The sequence below is a fragment of the Dipodomys merriami genome, unplaced genomic scaffold (assembly GCF_024711535.1).
Source record: "Dipodomys merriami isolate MVZ:Mamm:240054 unplaced genomic scaffold, mDipMer1.0.p SCAF_1, whole genome shotgun sequence".
Classification (NCBI taxonomy): Eukaryota; Metazoa; Chordata; class Mammalia; order Rodentia; family Heteromyidae; genus Dipodomys; species Dipodomys merriami.
Genome location: NW_027202270.1, coordinates 46,203,257 through 46,230,674, shown reverse-complemented (window position 1 = coordinate 46,230,674; position 27,418 = coordinate 46,203,257). Strand labels below are relative to the sequence as shown.

General features: G+C 39.7%; 1 protein-coding gene across 5 annotated transcripts; it reads left to right on the top strand.

Annotated features, from left to right (window-relative positions):
- The first annotated feature begins 752 nt into the window (after positions 1 to 752).
- Dhrs9 (dehydrogenase/reductase 9) lies at positions 753 to 26,931 on the top strand. 5 transcript variants are annotated; one of them, XM_070021412.1, is made up of 6 exons: positions 753 to 890; positions 4,777 to 5,073; positions 17,056 to 17,379; positions 18,520 to 18,778; positions 21,887 to 22,050; positions 24,910 to 26,931. In XM_070021412.1, exons 3-6 carry the CDS (start codon positions 17,067 to 17,069, stop codon positions 25,131 to 25,133), a joined length of 960 nt encoding a protein of 319 aa, XP_069877513.1. In that variant the 5' UTR covers positions 753 to 890; positions 4,777 to 5,073; positions 17,056 to 17,066; the 3' UTR covers positions 25,134 to 26,931. The 5 variants fall into 5 exon arrangements, with proteins under 5 accessions (XP_069877513.1, XP_069877516.1, XP_069877524.1 ...); XM_070021415.1 differs by lacking the exon at positions 753 to 890 and adding an exon at positions 2,029 to 2,060; XM_070021423.1 differs by lacking the exon at positions 753 to 890 and having other exon boundaries at positions 4,763 to 5,073.
- Positions 26,932 to 27,418: the final 487 nt, after the last annotated feature.

Below are 27,418 nucleotides of genomic sequence, written 5' to 3'. Positions count from 1 at the left end.
CTCACAGGATGGGGGTGGCTCTGAAATGAGGATCTTATGACCTTCTTTAAGGACCGGCCAGGGGGGTGTTATAGCTTGCTTTCAGGGAGATTTCTTAAATGTGACCACATTAAAAGATTACTACCTCCCTCCCTCTGTGAGGGTCAATGTTCTGACTCAGTCCCCACCTTTCTTTCTGGTAAGCCTCCCTGTTGCCAGGCATCCCCATTGTTCCTGGTCATCCATTGCCTCCACTCCCTACCACCTGTCTTTCTTGTTCCGTCTTGCTTCCCAGAACAATGATCCCCTGTAATACTCCTCACCCCATTTTTCAATCCAGGACCCTGTGAGTAAACTTAAAGGAAGTGTGTTCTGTAAATAAGAAAAAGTCTTTTCTGAAGGACTTTACGGAACATTCCCATGACTCAATCCCCAGCTGCTAGTGTACCGAAAATCCAAAAAGTGCAAAGAAAGAAAGATCAGCCCAGCCTCAGCTTACAGTCAGGAAGGTCATGAAAAGCCAAGATGATAAAAGAGTTCCTGGTTTGAGTCAAGCCTAGCTCCTCCTACGCCCACACAACAAAAGTGGTGTAAAAAGTGAGATCTCAGGGTAGGTTGCCTTTATAGTTTGTCTGTTGACAAAGGGAGGTGGAAAAAAATACAATATACTTTTGAAAACCTGAGGTCATAATACCAATGCAAAGTTACTCAGGAAATCTAAGTGGCTGCGGGGAATGGTATCACATTACACTGCTGGGAAGGAGAAGGGCAACAGTCACATCTGTAGCCAGCTTTGCCACAGACAACCTTAAGAAAATGACAGCAGATATACTCCAGCAGTTGCTGTAGATAAGTGCTTTTCTCCACAGGATCCTTTGTGATTTGGACCACCGATCTCTGGCATAATGCAGGTACAAGATATCTGATGTGCATTTCTGGGGACACTCAAGGACTTGAACATTGTCTTTGTGCTTTGGTGTTCGAAAAGGATGGATTGAGGGTTGAAGACATGGCACAGTTGATAGAGAACTAGTCAAAGAGTAAAAGTGTGAGGTACCAAGTTCCAGTCTCAGTCTTGAACCCAAAACAACACACACACACACACACACACACACACACACACACACACACACACACACACACACACACACACACAAATAAAAGAAAGAAAGTAAAGGATGGATGGAGAAGGTGCCCTTGGGCAGGAATATGAAGGACACACAACTTTAGAAGAAAAATAACAGCCATGTCTTTAGAGTTTGTCTGCAGCAGTATCTACTCTTGCTCCTATGAAATTTTAGCCCATGTTATCAACTGAAATACATATTTGAGTAAAATCCACAGTGCAACCCTCTGCCCTCTGTTTTACATAGGAACTTGGTGAAAAAATTAAATGGTAATTTGGTGATATATAGATTGACATTAGTGGCAAAAAGTCCAATGGAGGGAAAGTTCGAAGGTTACATATTAAAGAGGTGAACTTGTCGGGGGCGGGAGGAGGGGGAGATGGGAAGGGATGAGAGGGGAAACAAAGGAGGAGGCAACAATGCTTGATAAGAAATGTACTCATTACCTTGCTCATGTAATTGTAACCCTTCTGTGTGGTATTTTCACAATTAAAAAAAAGGGTGGACTGAAGGACAACCTAAGAATTAATATATGATTTCTTTTGTGTCATCATGGGGCTTGAACTCAGGGTCTAGGTGCTGTCCCTGAGCTCTTTTGCTCAAGGCTGGTGCTCTACCACTTTGAACCACAATGTCACTTCCAGTTTTCTAGTGGTTAATTGGAGATAATAGTCTCAAAGTGACTTTTCTACCCAGTCTGGCTTTGAACCACCATCTTCAAATCTCATCCTCCTGAGTAGTTAGGATTAAAGGCATGAGCTACCGGCACCCAGCTAAGATGTGAATTTTTATGTAGATATGATTACATTGGGTGAGGTACCACTAGGAGAAGATTCCATTAACTAATGCCTAAGTGGACCAGCTGACAATAAGAAGGGGAGTGTGCCAACCCTAGTGTCATGAGACTGGAACAACTCTTCAGCTGGGTTTGTCAGCGCAATAGCAAGAATTCTGGTAATTATTCTAAACATCTGCTTTGTTTTAAAATGCCTAGCTTGGAAAGCTTTGAAAGTTTTATGAGGCAAGGTTATTAAGGAAGTAGAACTTTCTGTTTGTAAGTTTTTTATTACCCTATTCCCTTATGTACTCCAGGACCCCAGGTATCTGAATTCTCTTCACCTTCCAGTTGCAAAAACCTGCTCACAAGGAAGGGGCAGTGTTAATTATTTGATAAACTCTCTTTATGTGGATTTAAGGGCATGTGTTCTTTCTCTAAGGTTTTATATTTGACCTGTGAATTCTTAAAGAAGTATGTCTGACCCACTTTGGGTTTATCAAAGTTTACCTGAGTAAATTTCATTCTTGGGCTTTATTTCATTCTTTTGAAGACAAAGGAGACTTCCCCCCCCCTATTTATTTCTTTTTATTGTAAAAATGATGTACAAAGAGCTTATAGTTATGTAAGTCGTGTAATGAATACGTTTCTTTTTTAGCAGAGTCACCTCTTCCCTTGTTTTCTCCTGGTTTTCCCCTCCCAACTTTCCTCCTCCACAAATTGTATAGTTCATTTTTAGCCTCTTGTCTAGTATCACTGCCACATTAGTTCACCCCCTCACCTCCTCAAAACAGATAAACTTACAAGACAAAAAAGTACAAAGGGGATGGGGAACACAGAAGGTAAAATTTTAAAAAAACCCTTGTCTCCATTTCTTGGAGTTCATTTTGACACACATCATTTTGTACACATAGCTATTGAGCTCTTGTAATCCTCTCCTAAGAAAATGTTCCTTTGATCTCACTGTGTGAATGTTTAGAGCCCTGTAATTTGTCATGTCCCAGTGTAATTTTTTTGTCTTTTACCATCCATTGTGTTTACTTGTAGATTTATAGGCATATTCTAATTACTACAAATGAGGGAAACCATAGGTTTCTTTGGGTCTGGCTTACTTCACTTAATATGACTTTTTCCAAGCCTTTCCATTTCTTTACCAATGTTCCCCAGCCATTTAATTTAAAGTGAGAGCGCAGTATCTAGCCCCCATCTAACTGGACATTCCTTTCACTGCAGTGAAACTATAATGAACTACATGTTCCAAAGAAGGAACACAGAGCCAGGAAAATCTGAAGATGGAATAAATAGGCGTACAGGAAATGGAAATGAAAACATTGGTGGAGTTTTCTCTGTGTGACTTCAGCATGGGGAGGCGTGGCAGGCTGTGAGACCAGAAATTCAGTCCTCTGAACTCAATGCCATGTCACAAATAATGAGAACAAGTCTTTGGAGCAAAGGAAGTGAGGTTTTACTGGTGTTTCCAAACAATATGAAAACCTACACTTACTGCTATCTTCAGGGGAAAAAAGAAAAATATTTTATATATATTATATATTATATATTATATATATATATATATATATATATATATATAATTATCCAGTCTGGGAATAGGCAGGGGTGGGGAAACAGACTTTTTTTTAAAGGATGCAGCAGCATGAGCTTCCAGATATGTTCACTGAGACTTGGTATGAGTCACATGGTGGCTTTGAGTCTGCTCATTTATTGCTGTGCAGGTGTCAGTCTCTGGAGCTATATTTCTTGCAGTCCTAAATGCTCCTGCATTCCCATGGTCAGAGAAATGAAGAGAGCAGCCTTGCATGGAATTGTAATTCTTCCATTCCTTTCACATGAAAGGGCAATGAGGAAGGGAGAAAAGACAATGAGAAAGAAAAGAAAAAATTACCTTTTTTTAAAACCTACATAACTAAAAGCATGCTAGTCAGTCAAGTGAGTTCGTTGTTGGGCTAAAACTACATTGTGAGTATGTTTAGGTATCTGTTCCTCTAGCCTTTGGAAGGAGAGGTGTGAACCATCCTGTCCCCCCATCAACTGCAACCTCAGCACCTCCTATTGTAGTCCCAAGGAGAAACAGGCCCACTGGGGAAAAGCTTCAGAAAAGCTCCAGTCTTTCACCCCCTGCAGGAGCAACCTTTCCTCTTCTCAGCACCAAAGACCACTTGAGGAAGTACCTGTCACAATTAGGAACCAAGAATAATACCAAAACCTAGTTTCATTACATTCTTTTGATCTTCTTGCTTGACTGTCTTTTTAAAAATATGTTAGAATCATCATAGACTGAGTTTTCCTACTTATTCTCTTAGCAGGAAAGGACACTAAATAGTCAAAATCATGGTAACAGGAAGAAAATGCTAAGTCATGAACAATAATCTTAATTCATAGTTAAATTACTAAGAAAACGTTATTACATGTTATTACATGTTCCAGACACTGGAGGCTTATGGTTGTATTCCTTATTACTCGGGAAGCTGAGATCTGAGAATCATGGTTTGATGCCAGCCCAGGAAGGAAAGCCCGTGAGATCTTACCTGCAATTAAGCACCAAAAAAGCCAGAAGTAGAGGTGTGGCTTGAGAGGTTGAACACTAAGCTTGAATGAAAAAGCTCAAGGATAGCATCCAGGCCTCCAGTTCAAGCCCTAGGAATGGCACCAAAAAAAGAAAAAAGAAAAATATTACATGAAAGTAGATGGTTAACAATAATTCTAGTTTGCAAATTGAAATATTATCCTGATGTACCAGGCAGTTTATGAAATGTTTCTCTGTCATATTACTTCATCTGTTCTATGTAGTGAAAAGATTGTAATCACAGGTACAAGAGTGCTCTGGTCATATTGAAGTTCCTTCTGCAGCTAGCTAAGTTTAATTTCTCAAAATAGCAATGATTCCTTTGGAAACCTGTGACCTCCAGCTGCTTTGCTTCCTTCATCCACTGAGGAGAAGCTTAGTCATCACTCAGTGTCATAATGGGTGTAACTCACAGAACGAGGAGAGAACCAGAGGACTCACGCCTGTAGGTCTCAGAGTTGTGAGAAGCATAGTCACCTCAACCACAAGAGGATCAGCGTGCTCAGGTGACACTGCCTTCCCCTGGACACCTTAGGGAGATTGCGATTGACTGAGCAAGAAGAGCTGCAGCAGTTACGAGCCTCAAGTCATCTTTTGTAAGTTAACTGGTGAGTGAGTTTGATTGTTTACTTCTTCAATAATCAAATCAACCTAAACTATCTTTGGCATGCCTCACTCCTACAGAATGAATCAAGTTGTCTTTCAGGCTGTGATCAACTACCAATACTTCTTTAATGAAGTCTATTAGCAGGCAGTGATGTGAGCTATGTGTGTCTCAACAAGAAATGTCCATGTAGTCCAGATCCTGCCTTGACCTCTTCCAGGACTCTCTGTGAATGTCCTTAGCACTCAAGAGTCCCAACCTTACCTCTTCTTGTCCCTCACTCCATGCCTATGTGCTACCTCCTGTGAATCTTAAGGTTAAGTGGCAACTGGAAAGAGAAGAATTCCAAAAGGTTTATGAATCTTAGATGAGTTTCTTACTGGAGCAATGGATTTACTGCCAAATGCAAGTCTGGTCTGTTTGTGACTTGCTTTAGATATGTTATCAAATGTGGCTCCATAAACATGTGGAGAGAGGGAGGAGGCAGGGAGGGAGAGAGGGAGAGAAGGAGAGATAGAATAATGAAAGGAAGCAGAAGACTTCAAATTTGAATCATTTGATTCCTGGATACTGGGAGGACAGTATACAACCCTTTCAGATATGAGAGGATTGTTTTTGTTTTTATGATCCAGTGACTTGGTATTTCGACTGTGTGTGTGTGTGTGTGTGTGTGTGTGTGTGTGTGTGTGTGTATGTGTATGTGCTTGCACACGCATGCGCGCGTGCATCTCCCTCTCTCTCTCAGGTAAGAGACATAGTCAATTTAGGGTCATTTAAATGTCTCTGAAATGTCCCATGACACTATTAGCCCAAAGATAAGGATTGTACTTTATCTGAGCATTGCCTGGCCTATGTTAGATGATCTAAATATATCCTGGGCTTCATGATGAAAACAAAATGCCTAAGGTCTTAGAGTTGTTTAAGTTTTAAGAAAGATGTACTATTTTAGAATAAATATCAGTGGGTGGTTAAATACAAGAAAAACTGTTGCCTCATATATTTCAAATGAGGAAAAGGGAAATTGATTTTGAAACCATTGACACAAATGTTACTTTGTTAAAAAGGCAGTATGTAAAATCGATACTTTTCTACTGCATGAAAATAAACCTGAAGAGCTAAACATACTTCCTGCCTCTATGCAGACATTCTCTCCATTAACTTTCTTTGAAGTTTGGTGACCCTAAATTAGAACAATGTACAACATATAATCCATTGGGGTCCACATTGCAGACCTCAGTGATCATAAAGTAACCATGGATTTCACAGCAATTCTTCACCTACCAGAACTGTATCTATATTGGCAAAATAATAAACCTAGAATGGACTGGGAATAATACATTAATAATTGAAAATGATATGATAGATTATAATTTAAGTGTTTTGAAGAGAGAAAAAGAAAATCATAGATGCTTTGATCCTTAGGCCAAAATCTGCCAAAGATAAATGAGGCAATTATTCCTTATGTAGGAGCGGGCCAGCACACCTGGCACACACACTGAGGATGCAGTACCAGAAAACTGATTGTACCCCCAGAGGAAGCATGTATACACTCCTCCACACTTGGTTGTCCTGCCACCCAGGTCCAGCCTCGGTACCCAGGGCTGCCTCCCTCTTTCCTGGAATCATGATTCAAGAGAAATATAACGAAACAGGCTCTGTTTCATCCCATTGACTGGGGGAAGTGAGCTTCCTGCGATGATGAATACAGTCACAGGTGTGTCATCACCAGCAGCAGCGGTATTTCAATCAGTCCTCAAAACCTGCAAGCATCTGTCATGTAACGTCCCTTGTCTTCAATGTTTTTAGCTTTATTTGGTTTCTGAGTTTCCAGTTTCTGTGAATATTCTATTTCACAGAATGCATTAGTTATATGAATTTATCCTGTCATTAGATTTCACTGTTTATTTTCCTTAAAGAGAAGTGCAATAGAAGTCTGAAAAGCCACTTAGGTGAAAAAAACAACTTTTCCTTTACTAAGGAGGCAAAAAATAATGAGTTCTGTATGATTTAACCACATTTACAGTATTTAAATATATGAGGAGCATGTGTGTTCTCTGCAGTCAATATGAGAAAGCTCTAGTAAGGTAATCTGCAAAAGAAAATATTCAGTTGTTGCTAACTACTGTTTGATGTATTTCTGCTGTCGACTCAACATGAGCTATAATTTTTTTGCAGAAATTGAAAGCAAATACAGATTAAACAAACTTATTTATATGATTGCCTAGTTTTAATATTGTTTTCTGAAAGAATATCTGTTCTGGAGTTATTTGGAAATAAAAAGAAATGGTCTAGAAGGAAGATATACAAGACGTTATGTCAAAAAATGAACTTTACAACTTTGGTGCGGGGGTGGGGGGGGAGGAGGGACTGTGGGGAGTGGGGGGAGATGGGAAGGGATGGGAAGGGGAAACAAAGGAGGAGGCAACAATGGATTGGGTGGGGGGGGACGTGGGGAGGATGGGAAGGGGAAACAAAGGAGGAGGCAACAATGCTTGATATGAAATGTACTCATTACCTTGCTCATGTAATTGTGACCCCTCTGTACAGTATTTTCACAATTAAAAAAAAGAATTCAACTATCTAGAAAAAAAACCCTACTACTATTTTTTTTATATTTCTATTTTATAGTCTGGTTCAATGGCTTAGACTGTAATCTCAGCTCTGGGAAGCTGAGGAGAAAGATAGAGTTCTAGGTTACCCTGGACTGTACAAAGTCCCTGTCTCAAAAAGGAAAAAAAAAACTATGTATCAGTAATTGAAACATTACTCTCTATTTTTAATTAACTGTGTCACTTTTTAAGGATCAGAAGAAGGTAGATAAGAAAAATAAGATTAAGAGTTTATTGTTGGTGGTTTTTTCTGGGGTTTTTTGGGGGGGTGGAGTGGGGGTTCCGTTGTTCTTGTTATCCTTGGTTGTAGGGATTAAACTCAGGATCTGGGCACTGTCCCTGAGTTCTTTTGCTCAAGGCTAGCATTCTACCACTTTGAGGCATGCCTCCACTTCTGGTTTTCTGGTGGTTAATTGGAGATAAGAGCCTCACGAACTTTCCTGCCTGGGCTGACTTCAAACCATGATGCTCAGCTCTCAGCCTCCTGAGTAGGATTACAGGATTACAGGTGTGAGTTGTGTTTTTAAGTTTCTCACTAAGAAAAGAGACCCAGGAAGAGAAACTGCAGAGAAGCAGAAGTAGGTCAGGGCAGTACAGTATTTTCTGACAAGTAGTTCCTATGTAAGCATCCTGTGTGGCAAAAAAATACTTCTCCTTTTTTGGTTGCTTCCAAATCACTGAGGCCTAATAGGATGTTTTTGATAAAGTATTTTCATTCCTCCTGCCACCTGCTGATGGTTTCTGTCTTTATAGCTTTTTCCCTTCTTTTCAAGTGATCAAAGCATTCAGAGACATTTGAGCCCTAGACATTACTTGGCAAAAGACTTTATGTATGATACCTAGCCTATCCCAGAAACATTTCAATAGTTAAACAGATAAATACAACATGAATGCTTCTCAGAGTGTTTGGAAATTATCTCAATTGTAATGTGAATATAATATTAGTTTAATTCCCATCATCCTTTTGTGCCATGTGCCTGGGATAACAAAGACGTATCAAGTTATCATCAGATTTCTGGAGCCAGAGTGAAGACTTCTTCCATCTTCCTTCCCTTCTTCCTTCTTCCTCTCCCTCTTCTTTCTTCCTTCCTCTCTTCCTTCTTTCCTGAAACAATACTGCATGAGAGCCTAATGCCAGACACCAGGACTTGGAAAGTACAACCCAGCCCCAATCCCCAGAGTTAGGTGGGAATGATGACAACAGGGATAGGGCCACAGTGTCTGGATAGCTGTCCCCAAATCACGTGTATATGGCATCTTCACCCACTTAGCCTACATATCTGATCTGATACTCATCTACAAAAGAGAAATCATTCTTATTTTATTTTGTTTTGTTTTTACTGTGAAGCAGAATCGCACTTACATAGCTCAGGCCAGCCTCAAACCTGACATCTTCTGGTCTCAGACACCAAGGTGCTGGGATTATGGAAATGAATTACCAGGTTTGGTCCAAATGGAGATCATTTTATCAGGGGTTTAAATGTAGTAAATATTTGTAGATCCTGCAGAGACTTAGAAAATGCTAAGCACTCACCAACCATATCACTTGTACTGTACTATCACTTGTACCTGACTGAATGAACTAAGAATATCAAGGACTATGGGTTTCCTGTGCTATCCATGGGAAGGGCACACGAAAAGAACCTGGCAGGGTCCAAAAGGTGCCTGGTCAAAAGGTTCAGCCAGAATCCAGACCTCATTGTTACCATAGCTTACAGGTGAAAAAAATCTTTCCTGCTAAGCCATTAAAAACCAAAAACCTCAGCCAGGCACTGGGGGCTCACGCCTGTAATCCTAGCTACTTGGAAAGCTGAGATTCAAGTAAACAATCCAAAGCCAGCCCAGGGAAGGAAAATCCTTGAGATGCTAATCTCCAATCAACTCCCCAAAAGCCTCAAATGGAGATGTGACTAAAGTGGGAGAGAGCTAGCCTTAGAGCAAAACCACTCAGGGATAGAGCTGAGAGCCCTGAGTTCAAACCCAGTAGCAGCCCAAAAAACAAAAAAACTATTATCAATAAAACATTACCAAGAAACCAGTGATGGAATTTCCAAAGCAGTACATCTGGGTGCTATGAAGTTCTGGACCCATGAAACAAGGATTCTTTTATTTTGTTTTTTTTATTTATTGTGCAAATACCATAGAGAGAGGTTACAATTACATGAGCAAGGTAAAACAAGGATTCTTAATTGAGGTTAATTTTTTTTAACCTTAGAGACATTTACAGCTTGGGGAAAGCAAGGGAAGGGTGATATTGTCCAAAAAGAAATGTACTCTTTATCTGATTCATGTACCTATGTCCCCTCTGTACATCACCCTTGACCCAGCAATCTCACTTTTGGGCATTTACCCAAATGATCACAAACAAGACCATACTAAAGCTATCATCACAACTATGTTTGTTGCAGAATTATTTACCATAGCTAAGATATGGAACCAACCCAGATGCTCCTCAGTAGATGACTGGTATATATACACAATGGAATTCTATGCCTCTGTCAGAAAGGATAACATTGCCCCATTTGTTAGGAAAATGGAAAGACTTGGAAAAAATTATATTCATTGAAGTAAGCCAGGTCCAAAGAAACATAGGTCTCATGGTTTCCCTTATTTTCAATAACTAGTATATGTCTGAGTCAAGCAGAAAAGGTCAGATAAGTTGATTTTAGGTGAAATGAACCCTAAGATAAGTATTCAAATGTTTTTTTTTCCTTTCATGTGATTGTTTCTAACATATTTATAAGATGATTTCTTTGTTGCTTTGTATGTCCTCCCCCACGGTATAACCCCTGCTTTCACTGTATTTGATGTTGGTATAATTTGTGGAGGGGAAGAATAAAAACAAATCGTTTAACTAAGGATGCAGGTGGACCCATTGCAACAATGAGATGTACAAGTCGTTATGTCGAAAAACGAACTTTACAACTTTGGTGGGTGGGGGGAGGAGGGACAAAAGAGGAGGCAACAATACTTGATAAGAAATGCACTCATTATCTTGCCCGTGTAATTGTAACCCCTCTGTACAGTATTTTCACAATATAAAAAGAAATAAAAAATGATAATAATTGTAAAAATATTTACCAAAATAAAGATTTTTATAAATAGATATTTTGGTAAATAAAAATATTTACCAAAATAAAGATGGCTCAGTGGTAGAGCACTTGCCTTGCATGCATGAGGCCCAGGGTTTGATTCCTCAGCACCACATAAGCAGAGAAAGCTGGAAGTGGTGCTGTGGTGCAAGTGGTAGAGCACTAGCCTTGAGCTGAAGAGCTGAGGGACAGCGCCCAGGCCCTGAAAATAAATAAATAAATAAATAAGGAGAGAGAGAGAGAGAGAGAGAGAGAGAGAGAGAGAGAGAGAGAGAGAGAGAGAGAGAGAGAGAGAGAGATTTAAGCAGTATCTGAAGACATCCTTCTTGGGAAGAAGAGTTGCTGGCAGCTAGGCCAAAGATGCTAATGAGCATGCCATAATGACAGGACAGAAGTCGTTATGTGGATCAAAATGTCAGAAGGCAGAGGATTATGGGTACCTCATACCCATAATCCTATCTACTCAGAAGGCTGAGATTGAGAAGGTCTTGGTTTGAAGTCAACCTGGGCAAACGGTTTGTGATACCCCATTTCAACCAAGAGCAGGCAGCATAGATAGGAGGACTGTGGTCTAGCCTGACCTAGGCAAAAGGCAAGATGTTATTGGAAAATTAACAAAAGCCACAACAGTTGGGAGCCTGCTTCATATGGTATACCACCTGCCTAGCAAGTGTAAGCCCCTGAGTTTAAACACAAATAACACTAAAAATGTCAGAAGGCCTGAAGTTGAGAAGCACAGACCTAGATATTAGCAACATATGGAACAGACAAAGTGCAAGTGTTCAGTCAATTTAGTTTGCCAGGCAGTTTTGGAGGTAGATATTATGTCACTGCTTTTTGCAAATAGGAAAAGGCTAGTTGAAAGATGAGTCAATTATTCAAATCTCTTCAGTGCTCATAAATACACCTCTGCCTACCAGATTCTGAAGGTCAGACTCCTAAACTCCAAACTCCCCTGCTTTGAGCCAAGAGGTTTCAACTCTTACTAAACAGTTTGCTGTGAGATCAATTTGAAGGCACAGCACATAGGCAAACAACTGAAGCAACTGAGTCAACTTGGGTCAATGCCCCAAGTCTGAATTGTTGGAAGCAGAAAGCCACAGAGAGGGGACCAGAGTTATGGAGTGTGGTTGAGACAGCCTTATAAGTTGATGTTACTCATTTACTCATATGAACCAATTGGCCATCAATCAGCCTCAGTGTACAGGTCATGTTCTCAATTCCTCTGACTCGGTACTGCTGCTCCCAGATGGTGTTTTGACTAAAATACTACCAGAGGTCAAAGGTGAGTATTGGCTTGTAGCTAACTTAGTCCAATGACCTACAGGAATGTGGAATTTAGAGTCAGAACTATCGTTTTTGGACAATAATATTTGGGATAAGAACACGCTTTCAAAAACATAGGTCAGAATTAGTCCCTACCATCCAGGTTACACTCTAAGACACAATGCTCTGCAACAGCCCTCAACCATTGGGGCAGGCATCTAATTAAACAGCTACGATCAAATGGGAGCCCATCCTTAGCTACTCTCCTTTGATGTTACCAGGAAAATTGACTTATGTAGGGAAGGAGGGGGGGGAGGAGTCAAGGAGAAGATGGTAGCTATTTTAGTTGAGTTTCTGTTTTCTCCAGAGGTTGTATGGGTAAACTTACTAAAGAGTAGAAGGCAGACACCTTGGTATCCAGCGTCACTAACTAGACTCTGAAATCCTGGACTTCTTAGTTATTTTGTGCATGGAACTGAAAGCAAACCAATGGAAACTTTTTTTTTTTTTTTTGCAGAGCTGAAGACTGAACTCAGGTCAAGTGCTATTCCACTGAACTAAATCTCCAGCCCCTCGAAAAAAAACAGCTTTTATTTTTTACTTTGCCAAATTTTTAACTTTTCTTTTTTTTGAAATACACTCATCTGTCAGTAGGTATATGTAGGAGACTGTTCGATGGATACCAAACTCCATAGATGCTCAGTTCTCTGGTCTAAAATAGTGTCTGTGTATATCCTCCAGCACACTTTAAATCATCTCTGCATTATTTGGACTATCTAGTACAACACAAATGGCTCATAAATCCTTAGGAATGATAATAACAAGGAAAAAAGGTCTACACGCATTCAGTGCAGATTCAATTCTTAAAACTATTTTCAATCAGCTCTTGGTTGAATCTTCAGATACAAAAAATACTGACATGGAGGACCAATTGGAATTTCACACTTAGGGAAAAGGTAAAGGAAGAATCAATCTAGGTTTCTCCAACATAAGCAATTCACATTTTCATTTCATCTCCGTTTATTTCCATATGTTGTTTTCAATATGTTTATGTACATATTATTATTTTCTAATATTTTTGACATCATGCTCCTTATCAAACATTTTAATGCATATTTCCTTAATTAGTAGGACATTTTCTGCAAAACTGTAGTATAATTATCAAAATAGGAAAATTGATATTGGTGCCATTGTATTTGTTAAGTGTACATATCTTCAAATTCCATTAGTTAACTTAATAATATTCTTTCTGGACATATTGAAAGTATTTTCTGGTCTACCATCATGTGCTATATTGAGCTGCATTTTCTCTTTAGTTTCCTTTGATCTGGAAATCTTGTCTTTCGCCTTTCATGATTTTCATGTTTTTGAGCAACACAGGGCACATATTTTACAGAATTGAAGGTTATGTAACAAGCTTGGATTTACACACAAAAGTCTTGTGCCTTTCCTACTGCTCCGTGGCAATGGTTTGTCCCAGAAATAGTAATGTCCATCTGCTTTGAGGCACAAATTATCTACTTGGCTAGTGAAAGACCCTTCTGCTTTTGATATACACCAATGTTCTTTGACCATTTTTTTGCTTTGTAGCATATGTTCCTGGCTCATTTTTGTACTTTACCACCTCTAACATTAACTTTACCAAAGATTATAAATATGAAACCTAGGAAATCAAGCTGTGAAGAAAGGCCAGTGGCTCAAACTTGTAATCCTAGCTACTTGGAGGCTAAGGCTAGGATGATTGTGGTTTGAAGCCAGCCTGGACAAACATGAGGTTGTAATCTTAACAGAAACAAATGTAGGTGTGATAGTGTATATCTGTCATTCCAGCCACTGTGCGGTGCATAAATAGGAGGCTTTTGGTCTAGGCTAACCTTCAAAATGAATTAATAATTATTGATGGACATTCTTTTATCCTTTCTTCAGCTTTGGATCTTTTTTTTTTTGCTGGTCGTGGGGCCTGAACTCTGGGTCTGGGCCCTGTCCCTCATCCTCCCATCCTCAGTGGCTTTTACAAATCACCTTATGGTGTTAAATCTGCATTATCTTTCGTTAAATGAAGTAGATAACATGCCTTCTCTAATGAAAAGGTGAGAGAGTATCAAATGAAACTGCATACAAAGTTAAGTATAGTGCGGGAATGTAAGCCATGAGCTATATGACTCCAAGATGGCCTCTGGTGAAACTGACCACACAGAGTTTCCATCTCTGCTCTCAGGAACTTTTAAACCCATACATTTTCACCTTCAAATACCTGCTTTGGGATTTTCAGTCACAATGAAGGCTACAGGCATCTGTTCAAGGAATACACTAAACATTTTGGCATTCAAAAACTCTTGAAATTAGACAAATATAAATATGAAATCTCATTAAAATACTTCAACATATATTTTCACAAAAGTTAGTTTATCCTCCCCCATTGTATATTTTAATGTATTTATGTATTTCAGAAGGAGAATGTCCTGTTACATGGACATTTACTTGCAACAAATCATAACTCAATCACAAGAAAAATTCAGGGAAATGACATTAAATTATTAAATAATAGTAGTCTAAAACTATGTTAGAGATAGTTGCAGATACATCACATGAATCTAATAGTTTTCCCAAACTTAAAATATTCTAGTATTTTACTATGAATTAATAATTATTGATGGACATTCTTTTATCCTTTCTTCAGCTTTGGATCTTTTTTTTTTGCTGGTCGTGGGGCCTGAACTCTGGGTCTGGGCCCTGTCCCTCAGTTCTTCAGCTCAAGGCTAGTGCTCTACCACTTGAGCCATAGTGCCACTTCTAGGTTTTTCTGCATATGTGGTACTGAGAAATCCAACCCAGGGCCTCATGCATGCAAGGCAAACACTGTACCACGGAGCTACCTTCCCAGCCCCCAGCTTTGGATCTTTTAGAAGGGAAGAGATAAAAGCCAAGCTCAAATTTTTCTTGAGACATAAAGAAGGTACATTATACTGAATTATTTTATCTATCACTTGCACACCAATAGAAATGAAGTATATGTGTGTGTAGGTTTTTCTGTGTGGATATTTATATTCTTTATTAGGAAAATATATAGACAAAAATATAATGTATGCACTAAAATATTGAGTCAAAGTTATTATCATTGTTACCTTCTTTTATTTTTTTCTGTACTTGTTCCTTTTGTTTCACTTGGAGTATAAATTGCTTATAGACAAAAGAAAGAAAGGGAAGAGAGAGAGAGAGAAGAAAGAAAGAAAGAAAGAAAGAAAGAAAGAAAGAAAGAAAGAAAGAAAGAAAGAAAGAAAGAAAGAAAGAAAGAAAGAAAGGAGAGAGAAAAACACAACCTGAATTAACAAATTGTTAAAGGATTCAAATGATAAATCAGAAATTATCAAAAGAAAATAAAGTCCAAATTTATAAAATTGCTGGAGCTCCAAACTGCCTTTTGAACACAGTATCCATGACCAGAAGTCTGAACTTCAGTTACTGATTTTCCTCGGTGAGGCAGTCCTGGCCCTTGTGATTCTAAGGGAGGGCCCAGATCAGGGTTGGAAATTATCTGGGTCATGGGGGAGGGACTTTCCTGAGTATGTTTGTTCTCTTTGGCTCCCTGCTCCTCCCTACACTTACTAGGGAGCCAATCCAGGTGATCCTGGGTGGGGAGGGAGCTAATGACCTCTTTCCCTCAGGTTGGTTTTCCGCATAGATGGGCCTCCAAGATGTGGGGTATTTGGGCAGCCATGGAGCATAGTCTGCCCTCAACCTCTTGTTCACTTCCTTCTTCTGCTGGGGTAGGCTTACTCTTCCCTGGGCATCAGGGTGGCCCGTGCTGAGGATAAATGCAGGCTTCAGAGGCAAGGGGAAAAGATGTCTTCCTCATGCTTGATGATAACACGCACCACCAAAGCCTGTTTTACAGCATGATTTTGATCACTTGGTCTTCATTACACATGGCTATTTTTCTCACAGGAAGCTGGCATTTAGAAATAAGGCACTGGAGATAGGGGTTTAAGATTTAGCATTTCCCTCTCATTCTTCCTGTTCAATTCACCCCTTCAGCTATGAGCACAAGGACCTCCCAGACCAGTAATGTTCTCAAAGATAGGTAGAAGGCTGACACTTGCCTTTTGAAAACAAGAAAATGGAAGGGAATAGAAAATGTTTTCTTAGTGACAATAGCAAAAATGCTTTCCTTTCTTGAAAATCTGAACATAATTGGGAGTGCCACAGAATACAGACAGTTACACTCTAACAGATTTTTTTTCTTTTTAATTTTCTTGTAAAGGTGCTGTACAGAGGGGGTAGAGTTACATGAGTAAGGCAATGGGTACATTTCTTGTCAAGCATTGTTACTCTTTCCTTTGTTGTTCTCCTACAATCCCTTCCCTCCCCCAGCTCCCACACTCCCCCCCCACACCCAGAAGTTGTAAAGTTCATTTCCAATATACTGTCTTATGGGTATCATTGCTGCAATGGGTCGTCCTGTGTCCTTGTTTCAGCATTTTATTATTCCCCTTCCCCTCCCCGTTTTGCTCTTGAATCCTACCGAGCAGCAAGAAGTAAGTTTTACTGTGAGAGCCTGTCTCTCAGATGGATAAGTTCATGTATGAGACTGATGTCACCATTCTGTTTGGGCTCCATCCAGTGGCCTGTGTCTGCTGTGCTATATCACCACCTTCTCTACCTCCCAATTGTTTGATTTCCACTTTGTTGGCTTGTGCATTTCCTTAGAAGAATGGTTTATCATTTCAGTGACCATCTTCTCAACAGACAATCCAAATACAAATTATTGGGTGACATTGATCAATATGCAAAATGTTGAATTGAAACCTCTTTGTGGTACTACTTAAAGATTATTTTAAGGGTTTTTTTAGCTTGATTTTTCTTATTTTCTTCAAGGAGTTGCACAAAGGGGTTTCAATTCAACTTCCTATTTATCTTCCCAAAATACCTCAAATTTAACCAACCTTGATGGTTCTAATTTGAATTTTCTTTCTACTTTGAAGACTTAAGACATCATTTTTGATTATCTATCACATACAGGAACAAAAAGAATGTTCTTTTTGGTGTTGATCTTCCTCATCCTCTGTGCTTTCCTGTGGAATTACAAAGAACAACTGCAGATTGCAGACATCACTGAGAAGTATATTTTCATCACTGGATGTGACACTGGATTCGGAAACTTAGCAGCTAAAACTTTTGATAAAAAAGGGTTTCGTGTAATTGCTGCCTGTCTAACTGAATCAGGATCAACCGCTTTGAAAGCAGAAACTTCCGAGAGACTCCACACTGTGCTTCTGGATGTAACTGACCCAGAGAAAGTCAAGAGCACCGCCCAGTGGGTGAAAAATCATGTTGGAGAAAAAGGTGAGAGAAGGTCAAGATGGTAAAGATACAGGGCAGTGACCTAACTAAAACAAAATAAAATAGGTTAGCATTGTAAAACAGCCTTTCCAGAAAATGTCTCCTGAACACAAGGTGTGTACTTATCTAAAATCAGCAGAAATTTGGAGTTATTGCACATCAGGGACTCTGTGTGTGTAAGACACACCCAGATGGTGCTCAGCCTTAAGTCACAGTGAGAGAATTCAGAACAGAGTTGTGAATCCTGACTTTTCCTGGTCTCCTGTGAAGGACCACTCCAGCCACATACATGGCACAAGAAATCAGGGTTAAAATTTCCAGTAGAATATGAGAGCAACCCTCAAAGCTGGATAGTTGGGTCCTACTTTTCTACCACAATGGCTCTAGAGGCTATACATTTTCAGTGGGTCAGACAGAAAGGGACCAGTTTAAGTCTTAGACAGTCAGGTGTTTATGAGCCATCAGACATTCTCTACACTAGGTTCTGCTAAGATGGTTGCATTCTGAACTGGAAGGGTTTTATCAGCTTTGATCAAAATTAGAAATACTCCCATGGAGGAAAGTATTGGTGCTCACAAAAGGATGTGTGTGTGTGTGTGTGTGTGTGTGTGTGTGTGTGTGTGTGTTTCTTTTCTCATTTACATCCTTATCATGTATCTGAGAATATGATTTCATAAGGCTCCAGATAATCGTTAATGTTTTCATTCCAAACACCTTTAACAACACTAAGTGTAAAATAAGCTTCATGAATGACTGAACATTTTTACTAAAAATATAGAGTATATTCATATTACTATTCTTTGCCCATACAGAATATTTTATAAATATAGTATGAATTTGTCATCCAGCTAGGTAGGAAAACCAGACCAAGAGACTTACACATCTGCCATGAGAAAAAAAGATAGTCTCACTTGGAAAGTATCAGTATTTGAAATTCAGAACCCTAAATAGAATAACAGTGAGACTAAACCCAAGAACGATTATAATTTAGCCTCCCACTCTCTGTCATCATTTCTCCATACTTCAAAGTCATTCAAGGCAAATATATGACTACAAAGAGGAAATGACTTCATTGTAGAAAGCAGAAGATGAGCTTCCAACAAGATGCCCATACACATGCTACCTTCTCTCTCTCTGTTCTAGGTCTCTGGGGTCTGATCAATAATGCCGGCATTCTTGGTGTGCTGGCTCCCACCGACTGGCTGACCGTGGAGGACTACAGAGAACCCATTGAAGTGAACCTGTTTGGACTCATCAGTGTGACATTAAATATGCTTCCTTTGGTCAAAAAAGCTCAAGGGAGGATTGTCAATGTCTCCAGCATTGCAGGTCGTCTCGCATTTGGTGGAGGGGGCTACACTCTATCCAAATACGCAGTGGAAGGCTTCAATGACAGCTTAAGGTAATGTAAAGTAACTGACTTAAGAAATATTAGCTGTGAACATTTATTGAATGTTTAGTAGCTACCAGACACACTGTTTAGTACTTTAAATTATTTCTCCTCTATAAATGATACCACTGAAGCTAAAATAATTAAGTGTCTTGGCCAAGGTCACCCATAAATCAGTGGCACAACTGAGATTTGAACTCATCTAATTCTAAGTTTTGTCTTAATGCATGATACTAATAATGGTAGTGAATTAATATTCAATGGGTCAGTTTGTCAGATAAGGATAGGAAATTAGAGAAAGTGAATCAAGGTAGGCTTCACCATGGTTGCTACTAGTCATTTGAGATACAACATAATCTTACTTAAACCCTCAGTAGAAAAGTATGCATTCTTACCTACCTGCTCAATATACTCAGTCCACCTATTACAGAAGGAAGAGAGAAGGGTGTGTTTAATGGATTTTTCTGAAACCAGAATTTATCACTGAAATGATTGCAAGTGGTTCTTTCAGTTGAGGTTCTGACAAGAGATGATATATTAAAATTGGGTAAAGGAAGTAGAGTTTACCTTATTTTCAGACAGGTAGGTGACATAGAGGGAAATCCTAAGTGTAGTATTTAGGAGTTAATGATACTAGAGACATTTCTTTTTTTGTTGTTTTTTGTTTTTATTGTGAAAATACTGTACAGAGGGGTTACAATTACATGGGCAAGATAATGAGTACATTTCTTATCAAGCATTGTAGCCTCCTCCTTTGTTTCCCCTTCCCATCCCTTCCCATCCTCCCCCCGCCCCCCCACTCCTCCCCGTCCCTCTCTTCCCCCCCTCCCCCCCCACACCAAAGTTGTAAAGTTCATTTTTCAACATAACAACTTGTACATCTCATTGTTGCAATGGGTCCATCTGTATTAACTAGGGACATTTCTATGCATAGACTGAAGACAAGGAGTCAGGGAAGCTTCCAGAACATGGAGACAAAAAGGCTGTCAGCTTCCATTGAGGGATAAAGTAATTCATGTTGACAACACAGGAAGAATAACTAGCTCTTCTCTCTTTCCTCCCTTTCTCTCCATCTCTGATATCCTTCTGGCACATCAGTGTTCCCATTGGAAGCCAAGGTATAGGTAAATTGGTGAACCACCACAAATGTGGTGCTGGCAAAAGGGACTGAAGAAGTAAACGGAAAATAGCCAGCTAAGTATACTGTGAGAGAAGACAATATTAGATGACATTCCTTCATTTCATCTCTGTATTTAATTAACTAGTATGTGTTGAAGACATGTGTTAGAGTTTGCCATCTATGCCATAGATTTAGAAGTAGCTTACTAGCAAAAGGAGAGATTAACTCCATGAAATAACTCATTTTCCATGTGATCATGTTGCCAAGTTTGATTCTTCCAGGAAATACATGAATAATCTTGGAATAATGTTTACAAAACATTCTATGTGAATTTGAGTCGCTAGCTTTGGATGTTGTGAAAAAAGCAAAATGGAGTGGGCCTGGAGTAGAGCCCAAGTTTCTGGTTTTTGAACCCACCAGAATGTTCCTGATGGATCCAATCTAACACATTGAGTAGAAAGGTCATGGAGAACCTTCTTTAGTCTTATTAGTTGACCATTGGTTGCAAGCAAGCAGTATTGTAAAAGAAATTTTTCAAAATAGTATATTTAGAGCTTTGTTCACACCCCAGTCCTGGGGATTGAACTCAGGGCCTACATACTGTCCCTGAGGTCTTTTGTTCAAGGTTAACATTTTGCCCCCTGAGCCACAGCTCCACTTCCAGTTTCGGAGATCAGAGTCTCAAGACTTTCTTGCCCATGCTAGCTTTGAAACATGATCCTCAGATCTCAGCCTTTTGAGTAGTGAGGATTCCAGCCCTTTGTTCACAGATTTGTGAACTGAAAAGTGTATCTATACAATACCTGAATCATGAGATTGGTATGTGAAGTGGTATTTTGCATTCAGAAACAGTCCAGTTCCAAAATATCTACCTATAGTAGAGTTTACGGGCAATAGGCTGAGAAAGGATCAGGATTCTTGAAAGCTGCATTTGCCTAATACACATTCTGATTTCCTACTGATTTTCTTTACTTTGTAAGCTTAGGTGGCTTGTCTCTAGATAAGATGTTATTTTCATGAGTGAATAGAAGTTCTCAAATATTCTCTTGGAACTTTTGTTTCCAAGATCCAACAGAGATCAGCGGGCAGGTGAATAAAATATAATTAAGCCAGAAAATAACCTTTTTGTAATGTAAGTTAACTATCTTTCAAAATCTTTCTATGTCAAGCTGATATCCATTTTAATAAAGTATATTTCAACTTATACAATAGGTTTTGGGGAGTAAATTTACAACCTTTTGAAATTCATAAAAATAATTTTTAACAATGGAAAATGGATTCAATCACATTTTAAGTTCACTACTAGAGCGTTTAAAAACTTTTAATGGTGAAGACCTCTTCAAAATGAGTCATTTCTTTGTTGTATATTCATGATGCTTACACATTAAACTTAGGAAAGGCTTCCAATCCTTGACAGCCAGGAAATGAGTAGAATTTTGGTTTTCTGTAGTGACATGATATAAAAGCTTGCTCCACAGCCTAGGGACCCGGTGAGGTCCATCAGACATGGTTGTGTTGTGGCCTTCAGCATCCTCATTTGGTGCAGTAGTCTTTGCATATTTATAAAATGAAGGTAAACTTTTCCATCCAAGCCAGTCAGTGGCTATTGGTCCACTTCCCCATAAGTTAGCTTGCATACTGTGAAGAAACAGTCTTAGCCCCATTTTTTTCATCAGTTTCCTGAGATAAGTGTGGCTTACAAAGATAAAGCACTGGAATGGTGGTGTGCCAAGCTAATTTCTCTGGACCTGTTTTCTCATCTGCTAAATGACAAGGTAAAAATGGATTGATGCTTGTTTCCAATACACACGATTCTGTGGCTCCATGGAAAGATTTATGAGAAAATAGAAAAACAGCATACATCCTACAAATAAATCTAAAAGTAAAATTAGGGCTTGGGATGGAGTGCTTGCCTGGCATGAATGAAGTCCTAAATTCAATGCTGAGCACTGGGAAAAAATCCTTAAATAAGAAAACATCTTCAACTATTCTTTCCACAGACGGGACATGAAGGCTTTTGGTGTGCATGTCTCATGCATTGAACCAGGATTGTTCAAAACACATTTGTCAGATCCAATAAAGACAACTGAAAAGAAGTTTGCCATTTGGAAACATCTGTCTCCAGACATCAGACAGCAATATGGAGAAGGATACATTGAAAAATGTGAGTTGCAGGGTGGAGCCAGTGCCCTCTGGGGCATTGTCTGGGGCCACTCTCCTAGCCAGCATGAAGGAGACCCAACCATAAATTAATGTTCTCAGAATAATACACCAACCGAGATTTTAAAACTGGATCAGAGGTCATTATCAATTCCAACGTCATCTCTTGCTTCTCTGAGCCTATAAAATTCACTATGTGTTCACTAAGTAGCAAGTTCTATGGTAAGTCCATCTAACATACATAATTTATTCCTCGAAAGAGCTACTGGAATAGTGACAGAAGCTTTGCAATGTTCCCCCCAAAGTTATGCAACCACTCCTGGACTCACGTAGGTTGCTCTAGGGCTCGTGGTCCTCATCTCTACAAAAAGCACCAGTCATTCACTCAATATTATTGGAGGATTTCTGGAAGTTATAAAAGAATAAAGAAGACTCAGAATCTGACCCTTACAATCTAATATACAACAAAATGTAAACAGTGAGATTGTGAAACAAGGAAACTACAGTACACAGCCTCTTAGCTGTAAACCCAAATCCCAGAAGTAGTACTAGATAGTATGGTATTTAGTTGCTCAAGGGATTTAGAGTAGAAAATGTGCACTGCTGCTTAAAAAGTCTTAGTGGAACAGGTCAGGCTTGAAATAACATCTAAGGAACAGGAATAAATTATTTAGATGGAAGCTTCTAGGAGCAGTAACGTATGGAGAGGGAAATAGGTCATAAAAGTCATGAGTCAGCTGGGTGCTGGTGGCTCATGCCAGAAACCTTGGCTATTCAGAAGGCTGAGACTCAGAGGATTGCATTTGAAGCCAACCTAGGCAGACAAACCATCAGACACCATCTCCAGAATAACCAGCCTCAAACCAGGCTGGCGGTGTGGTTCAAGTGATAGTGCACCAGTCTAGCAAGCAAACAAGGTGAGTCAGCAATCTGAGCAAGCTCAAGGCCCTGAGTTCAAACTAGTACTGGTGGGGGGAAAAAAAGTCATGAGTCAAAAGACTGAGTCAGAGAGGAAGAATAATAATAAAGATTACATAATGATGATTACTTCTATGAACATTTACTAGGCATTTATTACCATTCTAAGTGCTTCACAAGCCTTCGTTCATTTACAATCCCTAAACTGTAGAGACAGTGCTATGATCTCCTGCATTTTGTAGAAATAAAGACCTGGGAAAGAAACTTACCTGAAATTGCACAGCTCTTCCCTTGTAAGTGGGAGAGCCAGATTTGAACCCAGCCAGCAAACAATGCATTGAGGACGCTGGTCAGACTTACCTCACACTTTTTGTCTCTATTGATGTTGATTTTCCTGTTCCTCAAATATTTATAGAGCTCTTGCTTTAAGTTATATAGACACTACTGTGGCACAGTTCAAGGTCAGAAGTTTTGAGGTAAAGGCAAAAGCCAAGTCAGATATACTTGGGAGGAATTTGAAATAACTGACACCCCCAATTACCACCACCCCAACACAAAAGCACACACACATGCGTGTGTCACACATATATGTAGCCTATCTTTTGTCTTATTACAATAGCCATTCTAAAAGGTACAAGGAGCTAGTTCATTGAATTTGTATTTCCCTGGTGAGTAGTGATGTTGAATAGTAAAACAATTCATCTTGTTTACTAATTCTTCATCAAATGTAGTGTGTACAAATAATTGTCCCATTCCATAAGCAGTCTGTTCATTCTTTTAACTAATGCCTTCTCAGTGCAGAAGTTTTTATTTTCTACAAAGCCATCTATTGTAGCTTTTGTTGTCTGCATCCTGGAGTCATATCCAAAAAGTTATTGCCCAGACCAATGTCAAAAAGGGTTTACCTTACATTTTTTTCCTAATAGTTTTATACTTTTAGGTCTTACACATGTCCTTGATCCATTTTGAACTAATTTTTGAACATGAGACAGGCGTCCAATTTCACGCTTCTACATATGGACATCTAGTTTTCCCAACACCTTTTATTGAAGAGATGGGCTCCAAACCATGACTGATTGCTTGTAAGGTACCTATCTCTCAGAAAGGATCTTAGCTTATTACTCATTTCCTGAGATACTTCAAACCTCTTGACTCAGAATGTTTGGAATGATTCACGCTTTCCTCGCAGAATTATAGAGGCTTGTGGTATTGAGTCCATACTCTCATATCCATGAGTTCCTACACACTCACAGAAAACACACATGCACACTCACAGTACTTCTCTAAGACAATTTAGGAACCAAACCTATGACCTCCTAGGCTTAGGGACTTCATGGGCCTTATAAAGTATCTTTCTCCTGTTGTCTTGAAGGAATAGTCCTCAAAATAGAGTCCTTTGACCTCAGCAAGCATCTCACCTAGAAATGTGTTAGAAATACAAATGCCGAGGCTGGGAAGGTGGCTCAGTGGTAGAGTGCTTGCCTTGCATGCACGAGGCCCTGGGTTCGATTCCTCAGCACCACATAAGCAAAAAGAAAAAAGCTGGAAGTGGCGCTGTGGCTCAAGTGGTAGAGTGCTAGCCTTGAGCTGAAGAGCTGAGGGACAGCGCCCAGGCCCAGAGTTCAGGCCCCACGACCGGAACCAAAAAAAAAAAACAAACAAAAGAAATACAAATGCCTTGACCTTACCTCACATCTTTTTTACTCAGAAACTCTAGATTTGGAACCCAGAAATCTGATTTTTAACAAACCTGCTATAGGTTTGCCACCTGAACTTGGCCAGCCTCCTTCCTTGGGGACCAGATAGAAAGTCATACCAGTGGGCCTCAATTCTAATGGCAAATTCAAAATAGAGTCTCTCAATCGTCCCTCCCCTTTGCACCCTCGCTTCCCACTCTGCTCTTTCTCTTCTCCAAGACTCAGTATGCTTCTGTCTCTTTGAATAGGTCTAGAAGGACTGAAGAGAGCTACAGCCTCTGTAAACGTGGACTTGTCCTTGGTGGTGGAGTGTATGGACCATGCTCTCACAAGTCTCTTCCCGAAGACTCGCTACACTGCTGGAAAAGATGCCAAGACTTTTTGGATACCTCTGTCTCATATGCCAGCAATGTTTCAAGACTTTTTATTGTTGAAACGGAAAGTAGAGCTGGCTAATCCCAAGGCAGTGTGACTCAGCTGGCCACAAATACCCGCCCCAGGCCATGAGATAGGCCACCTCCAAGGACACACCTTTCCAGCCCTTCGCAATTCATCAACTAATGAAAGGTGATAAAAGGAATCTCACCATCCCCAACACTGTTTCTAGGTCCCGTTTCAAGTCACTTTTGAAACTCAAAGGGACAGAGATGACGTATCACGTAGACCAGTCCTGCCTAATATCGAGGCTTTGCCTGTTTTTATTTTGGTTTTTTTTATTTTTATTGTGAAAATACTGTACAAAGGGGTTACAGTTACATGGGCCAGATAATGAGTACATTTCCTATCAAGCATTGTAGCCTCCTCCTTTGTTTCCCCTTCCCATCCATGGGGGGAGGAGGCTTTGCCTGTTTTGTAGGATTGAAAGACTTACATTCATAAACAGATCCAATGTGTTTATTTATCTCGTTTGGAATAAGACTCCAAAGGACTGGAACTCAGTTTGATCACCTTTGAGAGTGACAAGAAAAGGAAGAGAGCTAACTCATTATGTGACATTGATACAAACTAACGCACAGGAAAAAACAAAAGTAGGTAGAAATGCACATCAAAGGAAAGAAAAAGGAGCATTGATAAAGGGACTGTAGAAATGATACACACATGGTAGCAGGAGCCCCAAAGCAAGCATCCCATGCTACGGGGCACTCCCAAGGATTTGCATCCTGTTTAAGGCCACTTGATCCTTGACTCACCCAGTTTTCTGGTGGGAGGATGGAAATCACAGAGAAGTCAATCCTTCCAAAGGGATAACACACAGGATATTTATGTTTACTTTGTAACCAGACCAAGACTTCCTGTATACCTCACATTTGACATTGGTTAGAAATGTTGTATTTGGGGTGTCACTAGATCTCCAGAAAGATAAAGGGCTAAATTTAAAGGTTGTCTTACAGTTACAATGTGTTGAGATCTCACCTAGGTTATCCAAAAACACTGTCTTTCCCCTGGTATAATAGTCAAAATAATAGCCATGATGTTTCTTAACTCTTCGTATATAGGTCCGATTCTTAATTCATTTGCTACGTGTTACATCATGATTTCATCTAACCTGAACCATCTCTTAGTTGGGGATGTTCTTCAGAGATGAAGAAATGAAGTCACAAAGAAGTGAGCAATGTTCCCAACGTTATCCTACCAGTAGGGATGGGCCAGCACCAACCCAAGCAGCTGATGTCTTGACTATGCTCCTAATACTGTGCTACCTAATAAAGAATCAGAGTCTTCCAGATGATCTTTCTAAACTTTGAATCTGGTTGTACAAAGTCAACCTTTATTAGCTTTGCCCAGCCAATAATGCATACAAGTGATGTATCATTTTGAGTATTAAGGATATTCTTGTTGGTGTATGTGCTGGTAGTAGGGCCTGCACTCAAGACCTCACTCAAGGCTAGCATGGCTCAAGTGGTGTTTTGCTAATTAAATGAAAATAAAAGAATTTCATGGACTATTCCTGGCCTGGCTTTGAACTGTAGTCTTCAGATCTCAGTCTTCTAAGTTGCTAGGATTCCAGGCATGATCCACCAGCACCTGGCTCAAGGATATCTTTTTGCTTTTTTTAAATTTCTCTAACTTAAAACAATATAAGCAGTTATATTTAAATTCCTAGATCCTTGAAGATTTCTGGTATGTTTTCCTTTTTTTCTGTTTCCCTACTCTTTCTTTTTTGTTTTTTCTTGTTGTTATTGTGAACTTTGTATTGTTAGTTGTCTTAGAAATACATTTGTAAGCATTTGTTGGTAATGTCAATAAAGCCTTTGGATCAACTCTCTTGACCCAGGACCGACACTTGAATCTTTCAGCTTTTAAAGAACAGACTAAGGATCTGAAATCACAATGCCACAAATACTGTTTCTTGATGACTGGATTGTGCAGACTGTCTGGTCAGTGTGGAGAGCGGCCCCCCGGGAGCTCCGATGAGGGAAGCAGGGGATCCCAGCCAGAATGAGGTCAGGGCCTCCCAGCACCACCCCACTGCAGTCAGTGCTGAAGTTTGCAATTTGGCTAAAAGAGGTCACCCAGCCCAGCATCTATGTCATGAGACATTTCACTCAGAACATTCCCAATGTGACACGTTTCTGCTCCAATACTACTGAAGAATGGAAGGTCACCACCTTCTAATTGCCTTGATGATTAGCTCTAGTTACTAGAACATTTTTTTATTAATGTTAGTAAAAATATCTGGGGTGAGGGGAAAGGAAAGTGTTGTCACTTCTGCTGCCATCATAATAATAATTGTTCCTGTTCATCAGACCTTTACAA